The 26,399-nt window shown below is 35.1% G+C and overlaps 1 protein-coding gene across 34 annotated transcripts in view; it reads left to right on the top strand.

The window, feature by feature from the left end:
- The window catches only part of kcnma1b (potassium large conductance calcium-activated channel, subfamily M, alpha member 1b), a 144,706-nt gene that overhangs the window by 103,883 nt on the left and 14,424 nt on the right, over positions 1-26,399 (top strand). For 8 of the 34 annotated variants that reach the window (XM_073919011.1, XM_073919018.1, XM_073919022.1 and 5 more), the window contains 14 exons: positions 4,045-4,136; positions 7,087-7,197; positions 7,315-7,420; positions 7,618-7,700; positions 7,781-7,850; positions 9,593-9,748; positions 9,831-9,940; positions 11,409-11,477; positions 12,735-12,821; positions 12,909-12,985; positions 19,004-19,036; positions 22,898-22,997; positions 24,179-24,287; positions 24,704-24,928. In XM_073919011.1, coding sequence (XP_073775112.1) covers positions 4,045-4,136; positions 7,087-7,197; positions 7,315-7,420; positions 7,618-7,700; positions 7,781-7,850; positions 9,593-9,748; positions 9,831-9,940; positions 11,409-11,477; positions 12,735-12,821; positions 12,909-12,985; positions 19,004-19,036; positions 22,898-22,997; positions 24,179-24,287; positions 24,704-24,928 — 1,428 coding nt within the window. Of the gene's footprint in view, positions 1-3,886; positions 4,137-6,327; positions 6,544-6,696; positions 7,198-7,314; positions 7,421-7,617; positions 7,701-7,780; positions 7,851-9,592; positions 9,749-9,830; positions 9,941-11,408; positions 11,478-12,734; positions 12,822-12,908; positions 12,986-14,707; positions 14,851-16,841; positions 16,965-19,003; positions 19,037-19,912; positions 20,303-22,897; positions 22,998-24,178; positions 24,288-24,703; positions 24,929-26,399 lie in introns of those variants that run through there. The other 26 variants (XM_073919006.1, XM_073919016.1, XM_073919009.1 and 23 more) reach the window with 11 other exon arrangements.

The raw sequence follows: 26,399 nt of genomic DNA on the forward strand, positions 1-26,399 counted from the left end.
CTGCGTGCGTGCCTACGTGCGTGCATGCCTACGTGCGTGGTGCGTGCTTGCATGTGTGCATGCGTGTGTGTGTGCCTGTGAGACAGAAAGAATGTGTGTATGTGTGTGTGTGTGTATGTGTGTGTGTGTGTGTATGTGTGTGTGTGTGTGTGTGTGTGTGTGTGTGTGTGTGTGTGTGTGTGTGTGTGGGTGTGTGTGTGTGTGTGTGTGAGAGAGTGTGAGTGTGAGTGTTTTCTTGTCCTGCAGTGTGTGTGTTTGGTCCAGCAGCTCTTCTGGAGTGTTCCTCCTGCTGTATTTGTTGAGTTATTGTGATGAGGGGAACCATCATTAGCGAGTACAAAGTGATTCTGTTTGCAGACTGCGGTTTACTGTAGTAGAGCTGACCCAGTTTACCCCACACTCACACTCCAACAAACTGCATGAAGACTGAGATGAGAAACACCATCAGCGGAGACACACACACACACACACACACACACACACTGAAGAAATGCACATTTAATTATTCAAATCTAAAAGAAACTTTGTGATGAAAATGTGTAATATCTACTTTTGGTTAAAATATTTTGATATATTGATATAAATTGATATAGATATAAATATACTATTAATAATGAAAACATCATATATTAATAGATATAAAGAATAATAATAATAATAATAATAATATAAATATAATAGATATAAATATAATTCAATCATTCAGTTTCCTTTGGCTTAGTCTCTTTATTCATCTCGGGTTGCCACAGCGGAATGAACCACCAACTATTCGAGCATATGTTTTACACTGCGGATGCCCTTCCAGCTGCATCCCAGTACTGGGAAACACCCATACACACTTATTCACACACACACACTCACACTCTCACACACACACACTCACACACACACACTCATACACTATGGCCAGTTTAGTTGATCAGTTCCCCTATAGCGCATGTGTTTGGACTGTGGAGGAAACCCACGCCAACACGTGGAGAACATGCAAACTCCACACAGAAACACCAACTGACCCAGCCAGGACTTGAGCCAGCAACCTTCTTGCTGTGAGGCCACAGTGCAACACCACCGAGCCACCATGAGGCAATGTAATATTATGTAATATAATATAATAATATCTATAATAATAATAATAATAATATATGATGCATGATAATAATAATAAATATAAGAATAGTAATAATAGAACAGATATTAACAGATTTTGTTGCTGATTGTCCTGGAGTGTTTGCGATCTGCAGTCGCTAGTAAGATGCAGCTATATATTATATATTACATATTATATATACATATTATACTGTTTATTATGACTATTTGATCACTTTATTAATGTGTTGTGCAGTGTGTGTGTTTTCCTCAGCCGGTGGTGTTCTCATCAGTCCAGCATGAGTTTGTTTGGATTAAACATGGCTCTCGAGGATTCCTCCTCCTCCTCCTTCTCCTTCTCCTTCATCACTGTTTTCCCTCTTCAAACAGCAGATCGACTCTCATCTGTGGCTTCTCTTTCTTCAGCATCAGTATCCCGTCAAACAGGGATATTTATCAAACAGAATGCTTTTACTTTCAACCCAAAACCTCCAGAAATCCCTCTCAATTGTGGACAGTGCATGTTTACAAGCATTCTGACTCTCACTCTCACTCCGCTCTTAAAGTCACAGTTCACTATTTAAGCACACTTAAGGGGACACGCCAGGCAGAAATGAGAGACCGCTCGTCTTTTACTCGTCCTCATTCTGCTTTCTTCTGTGCCACGCAAAAGTACATTTTAGAGGCTGTGTTCCATACAGCAGAGGTAAACTAACAGTCTAGAGGACTTTTTTTTGTACAAGTATATGAATACATACATATAATATAGATAAACACATTTATTTAAGCAAAATTTAATCTAAAAACTAAGTTAAAACTGCATTATCTCTAGAAAAAGCTAAATTAATACATACAAAATGCTATATTCATTTTTTAAAAGCCATATTAAGGTCAAAATTATTAGCCCCTTTAAGCAGTATTTTTTCCCCGATATATATACAGAACAAATCATTAATACAATACAATACATTGCAATACATTAATACAATGACTTGCCTAATTACCCTAACCTGCCTAGTTAACTTAATTAACTCAGTTAAGCCTTTAAATGTCACTTTAAGCTGTATAAAAGAGTCTTGAAGAATGTCTAGTCTAATATTACAGTATGTGCTGTCATCATGACAAAGAGAAAATAAATCAGTTATTAGAGATGAGTTATTAACACTGTTGTGTTTATAAATGTGTTGGAACAAAATCACTTTGTTGAACAGAAATTGGGGAAAGAAAAAAATGGGGGCTAATAATTCTGACAATAATAAAATGACAATAGGAATAAGCATAAATGGTAATATACACATGCTAAATAATATGAAGTACAGTAAACTGTATAATTATATCTCTGATTAATAATGATAAATCAGTATCTGTCTAAAATTGATTTAAAAGAGCCTCTTATTTCCGTTATAGCATCCTTTAGTCTTACAAATGTTTTGTACATACCTACAATACAAATGTAAATTCTAAAATAGAAATTATTGATATAAACATAAGAAACAGCCCATAACAGACAACCAATATGATCAAAAAAACTGTAATAGTTATAGTAAATACTGTAGTGTTTTTAAACCATACTGTAGTAAATTACTTGAGTTAATCTGTTGTGGTAATACTACAGTTACTATGGCAACACAACAACTATAGTAATTGATTTGTTTTTGTAATTAAACAGTTGCTATGGCAACATGAACTATAGTAATTGATTTGTTGTAGACGTTCTACAGTTGCTATGGCAACACAACAACTATAGTAATTGATTTGTAGTAATTCTACAGTTGCTATTGCAACACAACAACTACAGTAATTGATTTGTTTTTGTAATTAAACAGTTGCTATGGCAACACACCAACTATAATAATTTATTTGTTGTTGTAATTAAACAGTTGCTATGGCAACACAACAACTATAGTAATTTATTTGTAGTAATTCTACAGTTGCTATAGCAACACAACAACTATAGTAATTGATTTGTTTTTGTAATTAAACAGTTGCTATGGCAACATGAACTATAGTAATTGATTTGTTGTAGACGTTCTACAGTTGCTATGGCAACACAACAACTATAGTAATTGATCTTTTGTGGTGATTCCACAGTTGCTATGGTAACACAACTATAGTAATTGATTTGTAGTAATTCTACAGTTGCTATTGCAACACAACAACTATAATAATTGATTTGTTGTTGTAATTAAACAGTTGCTATGGCAACAGGAACTATAGTAATTGATTTGTTGTGGTGATTCCACAGTTGCTATGGTAACACAACAACTACAGTAATTGATTTGTTGTAGTAATTATACAGTTGCTATGGCAACAGGAACTATAGTAATTGATTTGTTGTGGTGATTCCACAGTTGCTATGGTAACACAACAACTACAGTAATTGATTTGTTGTAGTAATTATACAGTTGCTATGGCAACATAACAACTATAATAATTGATTTGTTGTTGTAATTAAACAGTTGCTATGGTAACACACATGGCGACTATAGTCATTTAAACAGAATCTGAGGTATATTATACTACAATACTCCACAGTTTACAGTAAAAGCTGAATTTGACTAATATATACAGTATTATACACCGGTTCAAGAACACTAGGATTTACTAAAACATTACTATACTGTTTATTTCTACATTTAAAACTTTTCTGTATTATTTTCGAGGTCGTCGTTTGTAAAAGAGCTTTCTGCACAGAAGAGAGCAGTGTCCTGCAGTGTCCCTTTAAGGCTGCTCTTTCTGAATGAGACGGTCTCCAGCATTGGCTCTTCTGTTGTCCTGTGTCTCCTGTCTCCTCCTCCAGGCCATGTTTGCCAGCTACGTTCCTGAAATCATAGAGTTAATAGGAAACCGCAAGAAATATGGTGGTTCCTATAGTGCAGTAAATGGGAGAAAGTAAGTACTGGCTGAGCGCAGTCTGCCGTCTGCATGCCCGTCTCTCTCTCTGTCTCATGCATGTAGGCAATGTTTGCTCGCTACGTGCCTGAAATCGCTGCTCTCATCCTTAATCGGAAGAAATACGGAGGGAGTTATAACTCGACCCGAGGACGGAAGTAAGTCATGGACCCTCTAATGATCAACAGGTTCTTATTCTCACAGGAACTTCCTGTGATATCAGAGGGAGCTCCTATATTTGAAGGAGGATTATACTGTAGTGCACTTTACTTTTTACTACAGTAAAATAATGTACACTATAGTTGCAGAAAACTACAGTATTATTGGCTCATTTGTTTATATTACTATAGCTGTTGTGTAACCATAGCAACTGTAGAATCACCACGACAGATCAATTATTGTAATTGTTACCATAGCAACTGTAGAATTACTACAGCAAATCAATCATTATAGTATTTGTTACCATAGCAACTAAGAATAATATTACAGATCAATTATTGTAGCTGTTGTGTTACCGTAGCAACTGAAGAATTACTTTAACAGATCCATTACTGTAGCTGTTGCTACAGTGCCAACTATTGAATTACTATATCAAATCAATCATTGTAGTTATTATTTTACCATAGCAACTATAAAATCACCACAACAAATCAATTAATGTAATTGTTGTTACCATAGGAACTATAGAATTGCTACACAAGATCAATAATTGTAGTTGTTTTGTTACCATAGCAACTATAGAACTGCTACAACGGAATAATTACTGTAGTGGTTTTGTTTTCATAGCAACTGCAGAATCACCACAACAGATCAATTACTCTAGCTGATGTGTTACCATAGCAACTATGAGGGTCTGGGGTCCAAAATGGCACACATCATCATCCCATTGCTTGTGGCGTTGTGTGTGTGTCGCTCACTGCTTGCTGATCTGTGCTACTTGTGACACTTTTGGGCTTTTCCACATGTGCTGTACGTGTCGTGATGTACCGTCATGATTGGTGTCCACAAATACACAACTGGAGCTTTGATTTGGAGATTCCAAATTGTTATAATTTGTCATCATTTTTTACTGATGTTTTTGATTATGCAGATGATGTAATGCAAACAGGCAGACAGAGGAAAAAAGTAAAGGGGCAAACAATAAATAGACTGTTCAATAGACCAGATCAAAGCAGGCCTATAGTCGAGCGCAGATTAAAATATTACAAAAGTTATTATATTCTAGCCTGCATAAATATAAACAGCACCGCCTCCATGCCTTCTTCATCTCGAGGTGCTTTTTCAGTTTATTCATGACAATTTGCTTTTGTATAATATTATTATTATCAGCAGTATTACTTATTATATGCATATTTATATTTGCATTATTAAAAACGAGCGTAGATTTGCCCACCTGTCAGGTTTTAGACCATATGGGGCACAGCATGTGTGTTTGGATATGACTTAGTTTTTTAATCACACTTCATTATTACGGTTCATTTGCTGAAGATTAGAACTGAATTCAGAAATAGTTTGGACATCTTTGTGCTTAACAAATGAAATTAATTATGTAGGCTAATGAATGTCTGTGTACAACACGTTTCCCTATCCATGAGAGTGAAATTGAAAGTAAAGACCGAGGAGGCTCATCTCTCATTCTCGCGCCGCAGATGCTCTGTTTAACTGTTTTCTCGCTAGTAAAGCCTTCAGTTTTTACACTTACAAAGTCGCCATGTAAATAGTGAATGTGCCATGGCGCGGCACCACTGGCTCTTAAAGGGAATGGGAGACGAGACTCTGATTGGTTTATTCTCAAAACACACCTATAACTCATTAAGAGAATAAGCTCAACCCTGTTAGACCATGTGCCGCGGCGCAGAGCGGATTTTTCCATCCTTAAAAATATCAAAAGTGGACTCAGACACAGCCTTAATGCTTTTGTGCCCTGCGCTTTGGACTTTGTGCCTAGATCGTCAAAATAGAGCCCACACACATGCATCTTAATTGATGAATAATAATTGATGAATAATTAAAGCTATTAATAATTATAATGAATAGTATGAATAGAAGTGGTATATATCTTTTATTAAATATCTTTTTAGTTGCATTTTTATCATAATTATAAGCGGTTTTAAGCCATTTTACAAGGTGTCACAAATAGCATAAGTAGCTTGTAAAGTAGCTCGCCCTGTACTGAAAATATTTAAAACATACATTTACATTTAATTATCGCTGATCATTTGGATAGAATACTTCTTAATCTGGCTTGTTGAATGATTTAGATGCTTTGGGCTGTACAGTTTTGTTTTGTGGTTTTGTTTTGTTTAGTCTGTATTTATTACTTACCACCTTAATTTTTTTAAATAGTTTATATAAAAATACTGTAATTATTTTGAACCCTACTATAGTAAATTGTATTATACTGTACAATTTACAGTATTAACAACTCTTTTATATCACAATATAGCAATTACAAGTTGTTTTGTTACTATAGCAACTATAGAATCACCACAACATATAAATTACAAGTTGTTTTGTTACCATGGGAACTTTAAATACCCCACAACAGATCAATTACAAGTTGTTGTGTTACCATAGCAACTGTAGAATCACTACAACAGATCAATTACAAGTTGTTGTGTTACCATAGCAACTGTAGAATCACTACAACAGATCAATTACAAGTTGTTTTGTTACCATAGCAACTATAGAATCACCACAACAGATCAATTACTGTAGTTGTTGTTACCATAGCAACTATGGAAACATCTCAACAGATCAATTACTGTAGTTATTACCATAGCAACTGTAGAATCACCACAATAGATTAATTACAAGTTGTTGTGTTACCATAGCAACAGTAGACTTTGCTATAGCATGGTTCAAAACACTGCCATGTTTATCATAAATGACTATAGTTTTTAATGTGGGTTTATACTCATGTACTTATAGCTCCTGAGAATACACTATAAAATACAATCAAATCAAATTTGACAGGAATACTAGTACTCTTGCATTTAACTGTATATTAATAATTAAATAATCCAAATTAATCTGGTTTGTGATATTAAAGCTGATGTATGAAGTTAATATTGTGTTAAAGTGTGTGTGCTGCTAACCGTTCCTCAGGCATATCGTGGTGTGTGGACACATCACACTGGAGAGCGTCTCCAACTTCCTCAAAGACTTCCTACACAAGGACAGGGATGATGTCAATGTAGAAATAGTTTTTCTCCATAAGTGAGTATGATGATGATGATGATGATGATGATGATGATGATGGTGGTGGTGGTGAGTGTGTTCTGTGTGGTCTCTGTCTGCTTCTATCTAACACTGCTCTGCTCTCGTTATTTCCAGTATTTCCCCTAATCTTGAGCTGGAAGCCTTATTCAAGAGACATTTCACCCAGGTGGAGTTTTACCAGGGCTCTGTGCTCAATCCTCACGATCTCGCTCGAGTCAAGGTGACGCTTTTATTGTCAGCAGCAGCAGAAAAACTGTGTTGGGGAATGTAACGTGTTGCAATATTGAATTACTCCCTGAAAAACTAATGGGAACACTTTACTTGAAGCGGTGTTCATAACACTGTCATAAAGCCTTCATAAACATCTCTCTTTTTAATCAATACAATCCCTTAACAGTCTTCACTGAATTTGTCCAGATTGAATCAGCCGATGCCTGTCTGATCTTGGCCAATAAATACTGCGCAGATCCTGATGCAGAGGACGCATCCAATATCATGAGGTGTCAGCTGATTGCATTATTGTACTTCAGACCATTTGTGATTATAATCCTGATTGTAATGTAGATTTGTGTCCTTGTAGGGTGATATCCATTAAAAACTATCATCCAAAGATACGCATCATTACACAGATGCTGCAGTACCACAATAAGGTGAGAGCTTCTGTACTTATTAAAGAGATCAAGCTCACGGCTGAAATGCAGAAGTAAAAATACCCGCGTATGTTAATCAATTATAAACTATGGGGAAATGCATTAGCTTCATGAAATATAGAGCAAGTTATGAGGTGGGGGAGCAGATTAATGCAAATAAATGTAAATGCAATATACAGTGTACTGGGAGTACATGTGTATTATACAGTGACTATACAGTGCATTGTACAATTTCTATATAGTAACTATACAGTACACCATGATTATACAGTGAGTACATAGTGAGCATACAGTGATTATACAGAGTATATAGTGAGTATACAGTAATTATACAGAGAGTATATGTGTATTATACAGTCATTATATAGTAACCATACAGTGCATTACACATTGAGTATACAGTGATTATACAGAGTATATGTGTATTATACAGTGATTATATAGTGACTATACAATGCATTATAAAGTGATTATACAGTTACTGTACAGTGCATTATACAGTGATTATACAGTGAGTATATAGTGATTATACAGTGATAATATACTTACTATACAGTGCATTATACAGTGACTATACAGTGCACTATACAGTGACTATACCGTGAGTATATAGTGATTATACAGTGAGTATATGTGTAATATACAGTGATTATATAGTGACTATACAGTGCATTATTCAGTGATTATACAGTGAGTATATGTGTATTATATAGTGATTTTATATAGACTATACAGTGCATTATACAGTGATTATACAGTGACTGTACAGTGCATTATACAGTGATAATATACTTACTATACAGTGCATTATACAGTGACTATACAGTGCATTATACAGTGACTATACAGTGAGTATACAGTGATTATACAGTGAGTATATGTGTAATATACATTGATAATATAGTGACTATACAGTGCATTATACAGTGATTATACAGTGACTGTACAGTGCATTATACAGTGATAATATACTTACTATACAGTGCATTATACAGTGACTATACAGTGCATTATACAGTGACTATACAGTGAGTATACAGTGATTATACAGTGAGTATATGTGTAATATACATTGATAATATAGTGACTATACAGTGCATTATACAGTGATTTTACAGCGAGTATATGTGTATTATACAGTGATTTTAAAGTGACTATACAGTGCATTATACAGTGATTATACAGGGAGTATACAGTGCATTATACAGTGATTATACAGTGACTATACAGTGCATTATACAGTGATTATACAGTGCATTATACAGTGATTATACAGTGATTATACAGTGCATTATACAGTGATTATACAGTGACTATACAGTGCATTATACAGTGATTATACAATGAGTATATAGTGACTATACAGTAGATAATACAGTGATTATACAGTGACTACAGTGACTATACAGTGAGTAAATAGTGAGTGTACAGTGAATATACAGTGATTATACAGTGACTATACAGTGGGTAAATAGTGATTATACAGTGATTATACAGAGGGTATATATGTATTAGACAGTGATTATATAATGACTATACAGTGCATTATACAGTGAGTATATAGTGAGTGTACAGTGATTATACAGAGGGTATATGTGTATTATACAGTGAACAAATAGTGATACAGAGAGTATATAGTGCTCTATACAGTGCTTGATACAGTGAGGATGCAGTGATTATACAGTGATTATACAGTGATTATACCATTATAAATGTGACAGTGAGTGTGTGTTCTCCTCCAGGCTCATCTGCTGAACATCCCGAGCTGGAACTGGAAGGAAGGAGACGATGCCATCTGCCTGGCGGAGCTGAAGTTGGGCTTCATCGCCCAGAGCTGCCTGGCACAGGGGCTCTCCACCATGCTGGCCAACCTGTTCTCAATGAGGTCCTATATCAAGGTGCGTGTGTGCGCAGGTGCAGCACAGAACACACACACGTCAGCTCTGAATCTCTAAAAACTTTTGACGTTCCTCTGTGCAGATTGAGGAGGACACGTGGCAGAAGTATTATCTAGAAGGAGTAGCCAATGAGATGTACACTGAGTATCTGTCCAGTGCCTTCGTGGGTTTATCTTTCCCCACCGTCTGTGAGTAAGTATGGAGAAACATCTGTCCACAATAACCTTCACATCTTTCTGTGATCACACACTCCGGAGTTTGGTGATTCTGCCATTAATGAATGACATGTTGCTCAAATCTGTGGAGCTTTTGTTGAGATCAGTGGTTCAAGAGGTCAAAGAGTTAATTTTGCATTAATTTATTAAAATGTTGGTGTATATTATGTATATTATATAGCCCCTTTATGATTTAAAAAGGCTGTATAGTATATAAAATGCAACAAAACAAATGCACAAATGGAAGTATGGCTATGATGAATAGATAGATGGAGTGATAGATGGACAGATGGATGGATAGATGAATGGAGTGGTAAATCGATGGATGGATGCATGGATGAGTGATAGATTGAGAGATGGATGAGTCATGGATTATTGACAGATGGATGGATGAATGGAGTGATACATGGACAGATGGATGGATAGATGAATGGATTGTTAAATCGATAGATGGATGGATGTAGTGATAGATTATGGACAGATGGATGAATGGAGTGATGGATAGATGGATGAATAGAGTGATAAATGGATGGAAAGATGATTGATGGATGGATGGATGGATGAATTGATGGATGGACAGACAGATGGATAGACGAATGGATGGACAGATGGATGCATAGATGGATGAAATGATAGATGGACGGATGGATAGATGAATGAAGTGGCAAATTGATGGATGGATGGATGGATGGATGGATGGATGGATGGATGGACGAATGAATAGATTGGTGGATGGATGGACAGATGAATTGACTGATGTATGGATGGATGGATGGATGGATGGATGGATGGATGAATTGATGGATGGACAGACAGATGGATAGATGAATGGATGGACAGATGGATGCATAGATGGATGAAATGATAGATGGACAGATGGATGGATGGATAGATGAATGAAGTGGCAAATTGATGGATGGATGGATGGATGGAGTGATGGACGAATGAATAGATTGGTGGATGGATGGACAGATGGATTGACTGATGTATGGATGGATGGATGGATGGATGGATGGATGGATGGATGAATTGATGGATGGACAGACAGATGGATAGATGAATGGATGGACAGATGGATGCATAGATGGATGAAATGATAGATGGACAGATGGATGGATGGATAGATGAATGAAGTGGCAAATTGATGGATGGATGGATGGATGGAGTGATGGACGAATGAATAGATTGGTGGATGGATGGACAGATGGATTGACTGATGTATGGATGGATGGATGGATGGATGGATGAATGAATAGAGTGATAGGTGGATGGACAGATGGACTGATGGACGCACAGACGGATGGACAAATGGATGGAGAGATGAATTGATGGACAGACAGATGGGTGGAAGAATGGATGGATGGGTGGACGGATTGATAAATGGATGGACAGATGGATGGATGGACAGATGGATGACTGTAATGTTTTGTCTGTTGTGTTTTCAGACTCTGCTATGTGAAGCTGAAGCTGCTGCTGATCGCCATCGAGTATAAATCAGACCAGAGAGAGAGCAGGTGTGTGTGTGTGTGTGTAAGAGAGAAAGTGTGTGCGTCCGTGCGTCCGTGCGTGCGTGCGTGCGTGATTGAGTGTGTGTGTGCGTGTGCGTGTGTGTGCGTGTGCGTGTGCGTGTGTGTGCGTGTGCGTGTGCGTGTGCGTGTGCGTGTGCGTGTGCGTGTGCGTGTGTGTGTGTGTGTGTGTGTGTGTGTGTGTGTGTGTGTGTGTGTGTGTGTGTGTGTGTGTGTGTGTGTGTGTGTGTGTGTGTGTGTATGTGTGTACTGCTCTCACTGCTGCTGTCTGTGTTTGTTTCACACAGGGGTGGAAAATGGTATGACCCGCTGATGTGTGTTTTGTCTGTTCTGGTCACGTCAGATTCTCTTGAACATTTACATGCACATCTCTCAAACACTGCTGCGTCTGGTTCAAGTCTTTAATGTGTAGATTGTCAAGGGATGCGTTCAGTTTCTGTCCTGCTGGTCAAGTTGTGTGTGTGTGTAAACAGTAATGTTGATCGTCACACACACACACACGCTTACTGTATGCAACAGTTCAGACAAAAGTCAAACCCTCATTTGGTTCATTTGATTTCTTTCAGGATCTTTCATTTTTCATGCACTGAATCTGAAAGTAGATGTTCATTTACATTTTATCTATATATGAAAAATAAAGAAGTAAACAAATAAAATAAAAACTAAAATACACAAAGAAAGAAAAAGAGAAGATACAAAAATAAGTCAAATAAAATAATACCAAAAAATAATGACAGACATCATTACTAAAATCATCAGATAGTGAAAATAGTAACTTTATTTTCAGTAAAGATGAGCAAATATATTAAGTTACGAAACTGTTATATAAAAGTATATTAATTACACTTAACTATAAAGATTTGTGCTGAACTATTTCACGCTCTCGTCTTCTGTTGTATTGTGTCTGCATGCATCCGTAAGTTAATTTTAGTTCATAAATGATAACCAATGGTGTCGTTTTACTTCATGTCATGATCAAAAGTAAGTAAATGCATGCGCTCATTAACATCAAACACATGTGATCAGTATCTGTTTGTGTTGTAGTTTTGACAGCGTCACAGACTCTTCATTTATCATCTATTGTGGGTGATTTGAAAGATTGGTCAGCTGTGTTGAAGCGTTCAGTGGTTGATTTCTGAATGTGTGTTGCTGTTGTGGCATGAGCTCATCAGTGCAGAAATGAAGAGCAGGAGTGTGTTAGTGTGTGTGTGTGTGCTGTTGTTGAGTGTTTTGTGTGTTTTTCAGCACTCTGATTAACCCTGGCAATCATGTGAAGATGCAGGAGGGAACGCTGGGCTTTTTCATCGCCAGCGACGCCAAAGAGGTCAAGAGGTGAGCAGATCTGCATTCATGGTTGATCATATTTCTGCTCATATCTTGTGTTTGTTGTTCCAGTAACACCTTCATTTTGTCCATCAGAGCTCTTTTCTACTGTAAAGCCTGTCATGATGACATTACAGATCCTAAACGCATCAAGAAGTGCGGATGCAAACGGAGTAAGTTTGAACTGGATTTGTTATTTATTAGCTGTGCTTTACATTGGCACACATTCATTACATTTTTTCATGAATACAGTTGAAGACAAAACTATTAATTATTAACGTTTTTATAAGATATGACAGACGTTTTGATTTAAAGCATTTACTATTATGTAATATATTATTATATTATTTTACATTATATATTGAAATATAGAAATATTGTATAATATGATATTCCTATAATATTTTAATATAATATTTTCTTCTGCATAGTCTTTTTTATTTTTCAATTATATCTATCAATCTATTTATTTTCTGTTTTTTTACCACTTTTGTGTAATTTTATGTATTTATTTATTATAGCATTTATTTATTATTTATTTATTTATAATAGTATTTTTCTTCTGGATATAATCATATTGAATAAGTTTAGCTTTAATAAAAGTTCAAAAAATATTGTCAGTATTACTAGACCCTGTAAGAAATATATATATTTGTGTGTGTGTGTGTGTGTGTGTGTGTGTGTGTGTGTGTGTGTGTGTGTGTGTGTGTGTGTGTGTGTGTGTGTGTGTGTGTGCGTGCGTGTGTGTGTGTGTGTGTGCGCGTGCGTGCGTGCATAATTTGTGTTAACTTGCCTAATTAACCCAATTTAGTACTAATATTTTGCAAAATAAGGTGTTATTTGCCGTTTATGTACTGTCATCATGGCAAAGACAAAAGAAATAAGTGATTAGAAATTAGTTATTAGATTTAGAGCTATTACGTTTACACTTGTGTCTCTGGTTAAGACTGAAGAATAATAATTTAATAATTCTGTCTTCAATTGTATCTATAATAAATTTTTTGATTTATTTATTAGCTCTCTTTTTATTATTTTTACTTCTTTTACATCATTTTTTTAATTTATTTAATTATTTATTTATTCATTTGTTTATTTATTTATTCATTCATTTGTTAATCTATTTATTTATTCATATATTTATTTATTTGTTCGTTTATTTATTTTATTTATTCATTTGTTTAATTATCCATTTATTTATTTATTATTTATTTATTTATTTATTTATTTATTTATTCATTCATTCATTCATTTCAACATCTATTAAATTATTAAACTATCAAGATGAATTTGTTGGAATTAAATTAAACCATTCTTTGCCACCATGTTCCCCAGTTTGCATTTAATATACAGTTAAAGTCAAAACTATAAGCCCCCTTCCAATTTTTTTCCATGGTTACTTGCCTAGTTACCCTAACCTGCCTAGTTAACCTGGTGAAGCCTTTAAATGTCACTTTAAGCTGTAAAGAAGTGTCTTGAAGATTATCTAGTCTAATATAATTTACTGTCATCATGATGAAGAGAAAATAAATCAGTTATTAGAGATGAGTTATTAACACTGTTATGATTAGAGATGTGTTGGAGAAATCTGCTCTCTGTTAAACAGAAATTGGGGAAAAAATAAACAAGCGGTCTAATAATTCAGGGGGGGCAAATAATTCTGACTTCAGCTGTATAATGATAATAAAACTGTATAAAACTGGAACTGAATCTTTCAGAGGAGTATTGTGGAGGATGTTTCTGCGGAGGCCGCTTTACCACTGCACACATTATTAACCTTTTCTCTCTTTTCCACCTGAAACAAACACACCACAAACATCTTCTCAGTAATTGACGCATTTGCCATTTTCCCTTTCTCTGGCTGGCCTGGATCTGATCATTCCTTCACTCTCTGCTAGTGTTGTATTGTGAGTAATGACTGTCTGCATCTGTCAGCCTGCTGCATGTGTGAATGTGGACTACATTTCCCACAATCCCTCTGTCCTGCACCGCTTCATCAGCCCGAGACAGCTGCACTTTTCACTAAAATGCTGGCTTCCACACTATTCCTTCATGCTGTCCCGAAACCGATCGATTTAATTGACTTAATAGTTTTTGCAGATTTAAGTGGATTGATCATTAATTAACATTAATTAAGCTGTCTCAAAGAAAACTCTTAAAGAATTATGTTTCAGCTCATTTTAAATAAGTATTTTAATAGTTTCTATAGTTTTTAAAAACCTAAATCAGAAAAAAAGTATATTATATTATATTATATTATATTATATTATATTATATTATTTTATGTTATGTTATGTTATGTTATGTTATGTTAAATTATATTATATTATATTATATTATTTTATGTTATGTTATGTTAAATTATATTAAATTATATTATATTATATTATATTATTTTATGTTATGTTATGTTATGTTAAATTATATTATATTATATTATATTATATTATATTATATGTGAAATTAATTACTAACTTTAATTCAGTAATTTATTATTTTTATTATTATCAGACATTGTCAGGTGTAAAATGGTGCTATTCTTTTTTTATTCCAATTTTAATCAAAATAATTAAATAATAAAATGTAATTAATAAAATTAATGCAATAGTAATGTATTGTGTTTTAAATTTATTAAGCATGCATGACATTTTTAAACTATTTTATTCATTTTGTTTATATTTAGTAATTATTTTTATTCCAAGATATGTATAATTGCTCTGTTATATTATTATATTATATTATATTATATTATATTATATTATATTATATTATATTATATTATATTATATTATATAAAATTAATTACATAACTGTTTTTACTCTAAAACTGACATTATTATAAAAATAATAAAGTTATATTATATTACATTATTTAAAAATATATTTTAAAGAACTGATTTTACTCTAAAATGTACAGGAAAAAAAAACAATATCTAAATTTATGTTTTAGTTTTTTTAAAAGATTTTGTTAGGGCGCAGTTCCAAACATGACCACTAGATAACAGCCATGCTGCATTGGCGGCCATATAAGGGCACCCCACTTCTTATTTATAAGTATTTTTTGTGGCTTAAGTGATATAATCCATAATTTGAATACTTTTTTTTTTTTTTTTTTTTACAGTATTTATAAACTAGACAGTATTGTGTAGTATTGGAAAAATCTTGGACCTGGTAAAAATCTTTCCACCATATATATGTAATATAATATATTGAATTAAACTCTAGCTGACATCAAATATTAACATGGATATTAAATATTACATAAAAATCCATATGGTTAAAATATCTTTGTACTATTACTATTATAAAATATGGTGCTATTAAATGTAGATCTGTTGCTACATCCCTTGTCATAAAGGATTAGTAACTAAATTACTGTCACAACAAAATATTTTTAGCTAAATTATCCGATGCCTTGCCCAATGACATATAATGTGTCAAGATTAGTTCTGCTTTGGAGAAAGATATTATTTTTTAGAGTCATTAAAATGTTTTTTTTTGCAACAAACCCTTGTTATAAATTTGTACATTTCTGTCCCAAACAAATATATTCCACAAATTTATCAGAGACCTTTTCAATGACTTAGTCAAGATGAGTAAAATATTATTATTTTAAATATGTAATGGCAAACATTTAAGGAGTTCAGGTGTAATGAATATTTACTATTTTAAAAACCACAACAGCACACATTACAGCAAGCTCCAGTCATCATCCTCTCATTCACAGCTATGCATTTCCGTGGTGTACTTACATCTCAAAAAATTCAATATTCGCACATTTAAAAAAAAAAAATAAACCAAGACTGGAGATCTGTATCCAGCCATAATGCTGTTGAACAATACCACAGATTTTCCTATGTAAAGTTTTTTCGCATAGCATCACAGCAACTGTGTTTTTCTGAAGGTGTACCCCAGGGCTCGGTCTACAGTCCGCTGTAGTTTCCTGATGTCCAGCTTCTGTTAGTGCTATATTTCTCCCATCCATTAACACACTTCTCCTCCTCCTTTCCCCTCATCACCACACGACCCCAGACAAGAGTTTCGGCTACAAGAGAATGCGTCTGGCATGTTGTGTAGCTTGCGGTGGGGCAGAAAGTGGCTGCTCGTGCATGTCAGACAGTGTGGCTAATAACAAGGAGGTGTTACAACGCTCCTGTAAGTGAACGCCCTTGTAGTGCTCTGTGCCCGTATGTGTGCCTGCTGGCTGGTGCAGTGCCATCTGACGTGGTGCAGGCTGCTGTAAGCCCACTGGATGTGTACATTATTTGGCCTCCTGCATGCTGTTTATGTGTCACAGTTTATGGCATTTTAATTCTGTGAAACATTGCACTGTATTTTAAGCTGTTTTATTTTTCGCTCAGCTGTTTTGAATGATGCAGTCCAGATTTGTGTTGTAGTTCATACTGTTTTATGTAAAAAAAAAAAGAAAAAAGATTTGTGATATTATGATTGAAATTACTACATTAAAAAACAATTAGTTGACTTTGATTAATAATTTTTTAAATATTTTATGTTTAATAATTGTTGAAAAAAATTGTTGACTTTTAAAAATTATTAATAATTAATTATTTATTTATATTTTAATAAAAGTAAAAAGCTGTTAATTGACTTAAAAAGCTTAATCAACAATGCAATATTTGTTATTTAATAACTGTAAAAAATGAATTTTTAACTTTTAAAAATGAATAATAATTAATTATTTGTTATTTAATAAAAGTAAAAAAATTGTTTACTTAAAAAATTACTAATATTAATAAATATATATAAATTTTATTAATAATAATTATTTAGTAATTGTAAAAAACAATTCGTTGACTTTAAAAATTATTAATAATGAATTAATTTTGTTTTTAATAATTGTAAAAAGCGATTTAGTTCACATTTTAAAAAGACTAGTAATTAATTGATTATTTATTATCTAATAATTGTAAAAAAAAATTAGTTGGCATTTTAAAAATGATTAATATTGAATTAATCATTTGTTATTTATTAAATTTAAAAAGCAGTTTTTATTGACTTGGAAATGACTACTTATTAATCAATTATTTATTTAGTCACTGTAAACAACAATTTGTTGACTTAAAAATATTAATGATTAATTATTGTTTTGTTTAATAGTTGAAAAAACAATTAGTTGACTCTTAAAAATGATTAATTACTTATTTATTATTTAATAAAAGTAAAAAGCAAGTAGTTGTATCAAAATGTTTATTTTGAATTATTTATTATTTAAGAATTGTAAAAAATGTGTTCACTTTTGAAAATGAAATATAATTAAATATTTATTTATTTAATATTATAATAAAAGTAAAAGACAATTAGTGTATTTAAAAATGCCAATTAATCAATTAATTGTTATTTGTTAATTGTAAAAACCAATAAGTTGACTTAAAATATTAATAATTCATTATTTATTAATAATGTAAAGAACAATTAGTTGAATTTTTAGTTATTAGTATAAAATTATACTAATAAAAGTAATAATAAAAGTAAAAAGTAATAAGTTATAATTAATAATAATTCCATTATTTGTTTTAGCAATTGTTAAAAAAACCCTATTAGTTAACTTTTTAAAATGATTAATAATTAATTATTTGTTAATGATTATAAAAAGCATTTAGTTGACTTTTTAAAACGCCTACTAATTAATTATTTATTTAATAATTGTAAAAAAAAAAAACAGTTTGTAGACTTAAAAATTATTAATAATGAATTATTATTATTTAATAATTGTAAAAAACACTTTTGAAAATGAATAATAATTAATCCTTTATTTATTTATTTATTATTTAATAAAGTAAAAAGTTATTAGTGGACTTAAAAAGAATAATAATTAATGCATTATTTGTTATTTAATATTGTAAAAAAATGAGTGTGTTGTAGACATTTATGATTCAGATCATAAGAGTTGTATAGTAATGTGAAATAAATACTGTAGTATTACTGTGTGCATGCTCTTTAGGTTTATTTACTTCTTTAACTTTTTTTTTTTTTTTACATGACAGTATTTGATATTTCCACTGGAGGGACAGTTCTACACACACTCTTGTGGGATTTTTTTTGCTTTTTGGGGGATTTATTTTCTTTTTTATCTGCTTTATATTTATCTTCAGCTGTGGTTACTCACTGCTTCATCATTTCATTGCTTTCTCTGTCTCACTTTAACATCATTTTGTCTTTCTGCATTTTCTCAGCTAAAAGTAACTATAACGGATACATCAAATCAAGTAAGTGTCGAGTTTTACTGATGTTTCTAAAGCTCTCCTTGCTTCTTCCTTCATTCTTCCAAACCTCTTCATGTATTTCTGATAAGACAGGATTTTGTGTGGTGTATGTGTGTAAATTCATTGTATTGGCGAGTATTTTAAAGCAGGTGTCATTTGAATACTAGTTATGCAATGAGAGCTTGTGTTTTTGAACATTTGATTGTAATTAGTGGATGTATGAAGTCATTGAAAGACCAGAAACATGTATAAACACTAGTTTTACTATAGTCTGCGTGTGATGATCTCTCCCAACACTAGATGGCGCTGCTGCACTGAAATAAGGATTCTATGGGATCAATATCAAATGAAGACATTATTAAATAACAGTGATGATAATGTTAACTGTATATAATTAAGAACTTAAGTAATATAATAAACATTATGTATTAAAATTGAATGGGTCAATTAAAAAAAAACAATACACTCTGGATTTTATTTTTACTATTAAAATTAATTATAATTGCTATTATATATAATGTATTTCTCTATAATATATTTAGTATGATAATGGTGATGATTATTATTATTGTTATTATTATTGCGTTATTGACAAATGTAATAATAATAATAATAGTAAAAGGTTTCCCGTATTATTAATAAATATACTCAAAAATAGGATCAATATTAAATGAATACATCATTAAATAGTAAAAAAAGTACTTTAAAACTGTTAAACTGTAAATTATTATATACTATAAAACTATTATAAAATATGAAATGCAATAATAGCACATGTAGAACTCTAATATGTAATACTGTAAGTAAACTCTATATAGGCGGACGGCTGCTTCTCACTTAGGGCTGCTGTTTATGCTAATGAGGGAGACTAGTGGGCGGGGCACACTCACAACTGGGTTTGAACCCCGCATAAAAGTATGCAGCACTCCAGCAGGGATTAGTGTGTGATGTTGAGTGTGTTTTGTGTGTGTGTGTGTGTGTCAGTAGCGGATGAGTCTCAGTGTCCCCGTCCCGCCGTCAGATCCTCCGCTGTACCGGCCGCCCGCGTCCCCGTGCCGTTAGTTAATTACCGTAAAGGCTCGACTCTGTCTGCGGATCACCGTAAGGTCCTGCTTCTGTCTCCGGCCGCCTCATACCTGCACAGACTGAGTCTGGCCAGCTCTCGAGAGCTTCAGCGCAGCCGTGAGGGTGTTGATGATGAAGGTGTGCGTCTGCACCGGGCCTCCAGTCTGCCTGTTAAACACAGACACCCCAGCACACACTCTCTCTGTAAGAGCACCGCAGTGTGTGTGTGTGAGAGACTAACAACATAACAGTGCTGAATTAAGTGAAGTTTGTTTATAATCTAATTTGGAGAGGATCATGTGCTTCTGCTTGACATGAATAGTCCCGCATTAGCCAATCAGGTGATTCCTAACTTATTACAAATAAGTTCTCCAGATCTACCTGAGCTCAAACTCCCCTCTCGCCCTGCAAATGAGAGAGACCCCAGGGCTCGAGGATATTCTGAGCTCAGGGCTCTCTCCCGGGACAGCATGCCAAACACTCTTTATAATCAATCATCAGCTGAGTGTCAACTCCTGAATCATGATTAATCACACCCACAATAAATGCTTGTTTTGACGTAGGAGAGGACAGATGTGTGTGCATGTGAAGTATATACAGTTAAAGTCAGAATTATTCGCCCCCCTGAATTATTATTTCCCCAATTTCTGTGTAATGGAGAGCAGATTTCTCCAGCACATTTCTAATCATAACAGTGTTAATAACTCATCTCTAATCACTGATTTATTTTCTCTTTGTCATGATGACAGTAATAATATTAGACTAGATATTCTTCAAGACACTAGTGTTCAGCTTAAAGTGACATTTAAAGGCTGCACTAGGGTAATTAGGGTAACTAGGCAGGTTAGGGTAATTAGGCAAGTGATTGGATAACGATGGTTTGTTCTGTAGAATATTGAAAATAAGGCTATATTTAATATTTAACTGTAATAATTTTGACCTTAAAAAATTAAAAACTGCTTTTATTGTAGCCGAAATATAACAAATCAGACTTTCTCCAGAAGAACAAATATTATCAGACACACTGTGAACATTTGGGAAAAATGTAAAAAAGAAAAAATCAAAGGGGGTGAATAATTCTGACCTCAACTGTACATACTAAAAACTATACAAACCTTTTTTTCATAGATATTTAAATTTCTGTATATTATTCCTCAAATATTTTCCAAATGCTGTTTCTCAGATTCAGGAATTTCTCACAGTATTTACTCTTAATATTTGATCTTGTGGAGAAAGTCTTATTTGTTTTATTTTGGTTAGAATAAAAGCAGTTTTTAATTATATCAAAGCCTCTTTAAGCTCAATATTATTGGCCCCTTCAGCAATATTAGTGTTGGATTGTCTCCAGAACAAACCACTGTTATACAATGACTTGCCTAATTACCCTAACTTTACCCTAATTACCCTAGTGAAGCCTTTACATGTCACTGTAAGCTGAACACTAGTGTCTTGAAGAACATCTAGTGTAATATTATGAGTTGTCATCATGGAGAAATAAATCAGCTATTAAAGATGAGTTATTAGAACTTGACTTCAACAGTACTTTATTGTGTTTTATGTATATTTTCTCAAATATGTGCATGCATTAATGTATTTATAAATACATATTAAATACACACAGCATGTATTATGTCAAAACACACTTTTATTTTGAATGTGATTATTAGGGATTAATCTTTGCCCAGCACTAATGATAATAGATAATAACAGATCTCACACACACTAAACACAGGAGAAACACTCGATCAGTGTACGTGTGCAGTGCAGAGGTGTGATATTTACAGCTGCAGTGCCTAATTAACAACTAATTATTTTAGACATTTAGAAAGGATTATAAACTGTTGCAAATCAAATCGAGAAAATAATCAGAAATTAAAAATTCCAGAAAGCCAAAGAAAATGTTGGTTTTATAGATAAATCATAGTTTTATAGTCTATAGAGTTATAGTTAACAATGATCAGATTATTTGTACAAATGCAATCTGTTTGTAGTAACTAATTAATCACAGATATTTTATAATATTTTACAAATTAAAAGGTAATAATTTCTGAAATGTAGTTGCAAATCTAGTTTTATAGTTTTTGAAATGCGAATTTTTTATGCAAACCTAAACTTTGTATAGTTTTAAAATGATTTTAAAAATGTTGCAAATCTAAAGATCGTGCAGTTTTTGTAAAGTGGATCTAAAATAATGCTGAGCACATGTTGAAGACATTCAATTCTCTGTTTCTAATCAGACACTATAATGCAAAGGCTATTTAATGGTACAGTTTTTATTTATTTTTTGGGGGGGGGGGTGAGAATGTGAATTATCATTTATAATTACTTTAATTAATAATTATGTTACTATTAATAAACCTGCTACTAATAAAGAAGTGAAGGTGAGGTCGTGTGTTTGAATGGAAACTGATCAAATGTGTGCTTAGAGTGCAGGACATGTCAAATAGAAGTTATAATAATAATTAGTATATAGTAATAATAATAATAATAATAATCTGTGGTTTAGAGCTGCTGAAAGATGTCCATGGGTCAGATGTGAATGTCATACAAACATAAAAGGTTCCATAATTCCATAATCTCCCGTTTCTGCTTCATCGCTCTTCAGTGTTGTGTGTCTGTGTGTGTCTGTATGTGTTTATGGCATCAGTGTGTGTGCATGTTTGTGAGATCTGTGTGATGGTGTCAGTGAGTGTGTGTTAATGCAGCATGTTTCTCTGTATGTGTGTGTGTGTGTGTGTGTGTGTGTGTGTGTGTGTGTGTGTGTGTGTGTGTGTGTGTGTGTGTGTGTGTGTGTTGCAGTAGTGGAGGAGGAGCAGCACTCTTCTCTCTCCCCCAAGAAGAAGCAGCGTAACGGAGGAATGAGGACATCCCCCACCTGCTCCCCCAAAAACCTCATCAGGTCAGACACACACACACACAAATACACACACACACCTCATTAGCACACACTCACTGACACCATCAACAGATACAATCGACTCGAGCCGAGGACTCAAGAAATGAACGAATCAAATCGTCTCCCGGCTCTGACTGCGTATGATTCTCTTCAGTCTCTCCCTTGATGAATGAACGACTCAAACCCGACTGAAGAATCACACAGTGAACGAATCTCCTCCTGCACCTGTGCAATGTGCGCATGAGCTAATGAACGAATCATTCCATGAGACGACTCCTCAATCCAGAGTCGCAATAATGATTCATTCAAATTAAATGAATCGTTCAAGAATGACTCCTCACTACTGTCTGGTTGATGGAGCTTTGCACAGCATTATGGGTAATGTAGTGTTCCTTCATGAATTCAACAGTTCATTCATTCATTCATTCATTCTCTTTTCAGCTTAGCCCTTTTATTAATCTGGGGTCACCACTGCGTAATGAACCACCAACTTATTCAGCATATGTTTTACACAGTGGATGCCCTTCCAGCTGCAACCCATCACTGGGAAACGCCCACACACACTCATTCACACACATACACTATGGACAATTTTAGCCTACCCAGTTCCCCTATAGCGCATGTGTTTGGACTGTGGGGAAACCGGAGCACCCGGAGGAAACCCACACCAACACGGGGAGAACATGCAAACTCCACACAGAAACACCAACTGACCCAGCCGAGACTCAAACCAGAGACCTTCTTGCTGTGAGGTGACAACGCTACCTTCTGCGTCACCACATCGCCTGAATTCAACAATTAAAAGTTGAAAAGTGAAGTTATTAGGACATATGAATGGCCACTTCTCCAACCAATCAGAGTCAAACATGGCAGCTCCAGCCAATCAGAGCCACACAGCCACAGTTTCAGCCAATCAAAGGCCAGTTGGCTTTGTCCCAGCCATTTAAAGAGATGGTGTGTCAAACTGTCGCTCCTTCAGCCAATCACAGGCCAGCAGGCCACACGCTTGAAACTTCAACCAATCAGAATCTAGTGAGGTCCGGCTAATCAGGGGCCGGTGCCTGGTCAGGACCTGATTAGCAGGTCACGGGACTCCCAGGATCCTCTTCTGCTGTATCAGTCAGCACCGCAGCACTGAAAGATGAGTCTGACCAATCAGAGACTGTCTGTGCTCTTTATTTCAGACACGATCCGCTGCTGGAGATGGAGACCATGGATGAGAACATCAAGAAGTATGATTCCACAGGGATGTTTCACTGGTGTCCATCTAAGGACATCGAGAGGGTCCTCCTGGTGAGAATATATTCATTCATTCATTCATTTTGCTTCGGCTTAGGCCCTTTCTTCATCAGGGAATGAACCGCCAACTATTCCAGCATATGTTTTATACAGTGGATGCCCTTCCAGCTGCAACCCAGCACTGGGAAACACCCATACACACTCATACACTACGGCCAATGTAGTTGATCAGTTCCCCTATAGCGCATGTGTTTGACTGTGGGGGAAACCGGAGCACCCGGAGGAAACCCACGCCAACACAGGGAGAGCATGCAAACTCCACACAGAAACACATTCATGTTTAAATACAGAAGATACCTGTGTTTGTGTGAACAGAGTGTAATATTGTATGTATATTGATGGTGTGTGTGTGTGTGTGTGTGTGTGTGTGTGTGTGTGTGTGTGTGTGTGTGTGTGTGTGTGTGTCTCAGACGCGCAGCGAGGCGGCGATGACGGTGTTGAGTGGTCATGTGGTGGTCTGTATTTTCGGGGATGTGAAGTCTGCTCTGATTGGCCTGAGGAACCTGGTGATGCCGCTGAGAGCCAGCAACTTCCACTACCATGAGCTGAAGCCCATCGTGTTCGTGGGCTCACTGGAGTACCTGAAGAGAGAGTGGGAAACACTGCACAACTTCCCCAAAGTCTCCATCCTGCCCGTGAGTGTGTGTGTGTGTGTGTGAGTGTGAGTGTGTGTGAGAGAGGGAGAGAGTGTGTTTGTATATACACTCCCAGACAGAAGTCTTGTGTTGGATCTGGGCTGTGAGAGCAGCAGATAGTATCTGGTCTTCTAGTTGATGATGTGTGAAAGTATCAGAAGGTGGATTTCTCTGCTGGATCATCTGCTGATCTGCATCAATCATCACCAATACTGCAGAAGACCTACTGGAACCAGCATGGACCAAGATTCTAACAGAAATCAGTCAAGTTTGGTGAAGGAGACATCATGGTTTGGGGGTCATTCAGTATGGGGGCGTGCGAGAGATCTGCAACATCAACAGCCTGAGGTATCAAGACATCTGTGCTGCCCATTACATTACAAACCACAGGAGAGGGACAATTCTCCAGCAGGATAGCGCTCCTGCTCATACTTCAGCCTCCACATCAAAGCTCCTGAAAGCAGAGAGTGCTCCAGGATTGGCCAGCCCAGTCACCAGACATCAACATTATTGAGCTGATGAAGGAGGAGGTGTTGAAGATGAACACAAAGACTCTTGATGAACTCTGGGATCCTGCTGAAGGCTTTCTTCTTCATTCCAGATGACTTTATAAATCAGTGATGTGAGTCATGTCAGAGATGTATGGATGCAGTCCTCCAAGCTCATGATGGAGTCAGACACAATCTTCATTCTGTCTCCACTGCAGCAGGACTTTATATTCTATACTGGACATTATTTCTGTTCAGTGATGAGACTTTAGTCTGAGCAGAGTCAGAGCGCACTGTCCTCATCAAATCAGTCAACATCAAGACATGATCAGATTTATTGAGCTCAAATCAGCAAAATCTAGAGGCCTTCACCTTTCATAGAGACACTTCTGACACCAGATCAGCAACTAGAAGAACAGTTAGTATCTGTGCTCCTCAATCTTGGACTTCTGTCAGGTAGTGTATAGGTACAAGAAAAAGTATGTGAACCCTTTGGAATTACTTGGATTTCTGCATAAATTGGACAGAAAATCTGATCTAAGTCACAGCGTGGACAGATTGCAGTTGTTGAAGGAAAAGTGAATTTCAAAGTTTATCAAGACATTCAGCAGGAACTGCAAGAGCATCTGTCCACCAGCTGAAGCTCATCAGAGGAGGGGTGATGCATCGACCCAAAGCAGAGAAGCAGAGGACGGCTTCAACAGATGAACTTACTCCTTCAGGAGAGTCCTGAGCTCAACACGTTTCAGATCCTGTGGCATGACCTCAAGAGAGCGGTTCACACCCGACATCCTAACAATACTGCTGAACTGAAACTGTTTTGTAAAGAGGAATGGTCCAGAATCCCTCCACACTGTCCAGGCCTGGTCTGCAGCTACAGAGAGTGTTTGATTCAGGTTACCGCTGCCAACAGAGGCTCAACCACTTATTAAACCCAAAGGTTCACTTACTTTTTCCCACCCTGACTGTGAATGTTTAGATGG

Source organism: Danio rerio, chromosome 12 (assembly GCF_049306965.1).
Source record: "Danio rerio strain Tuebingen ecotype United States chromosome 12, GRCz12tu, whole genome shotgun sequence".
NCBI classification, from domain to species: domain Eukaryota; kingdom Metazoa; phylum Chordata; class Actinopteri; order Cypriniformes; family Danionidae; genus Danio; species Danio rerio.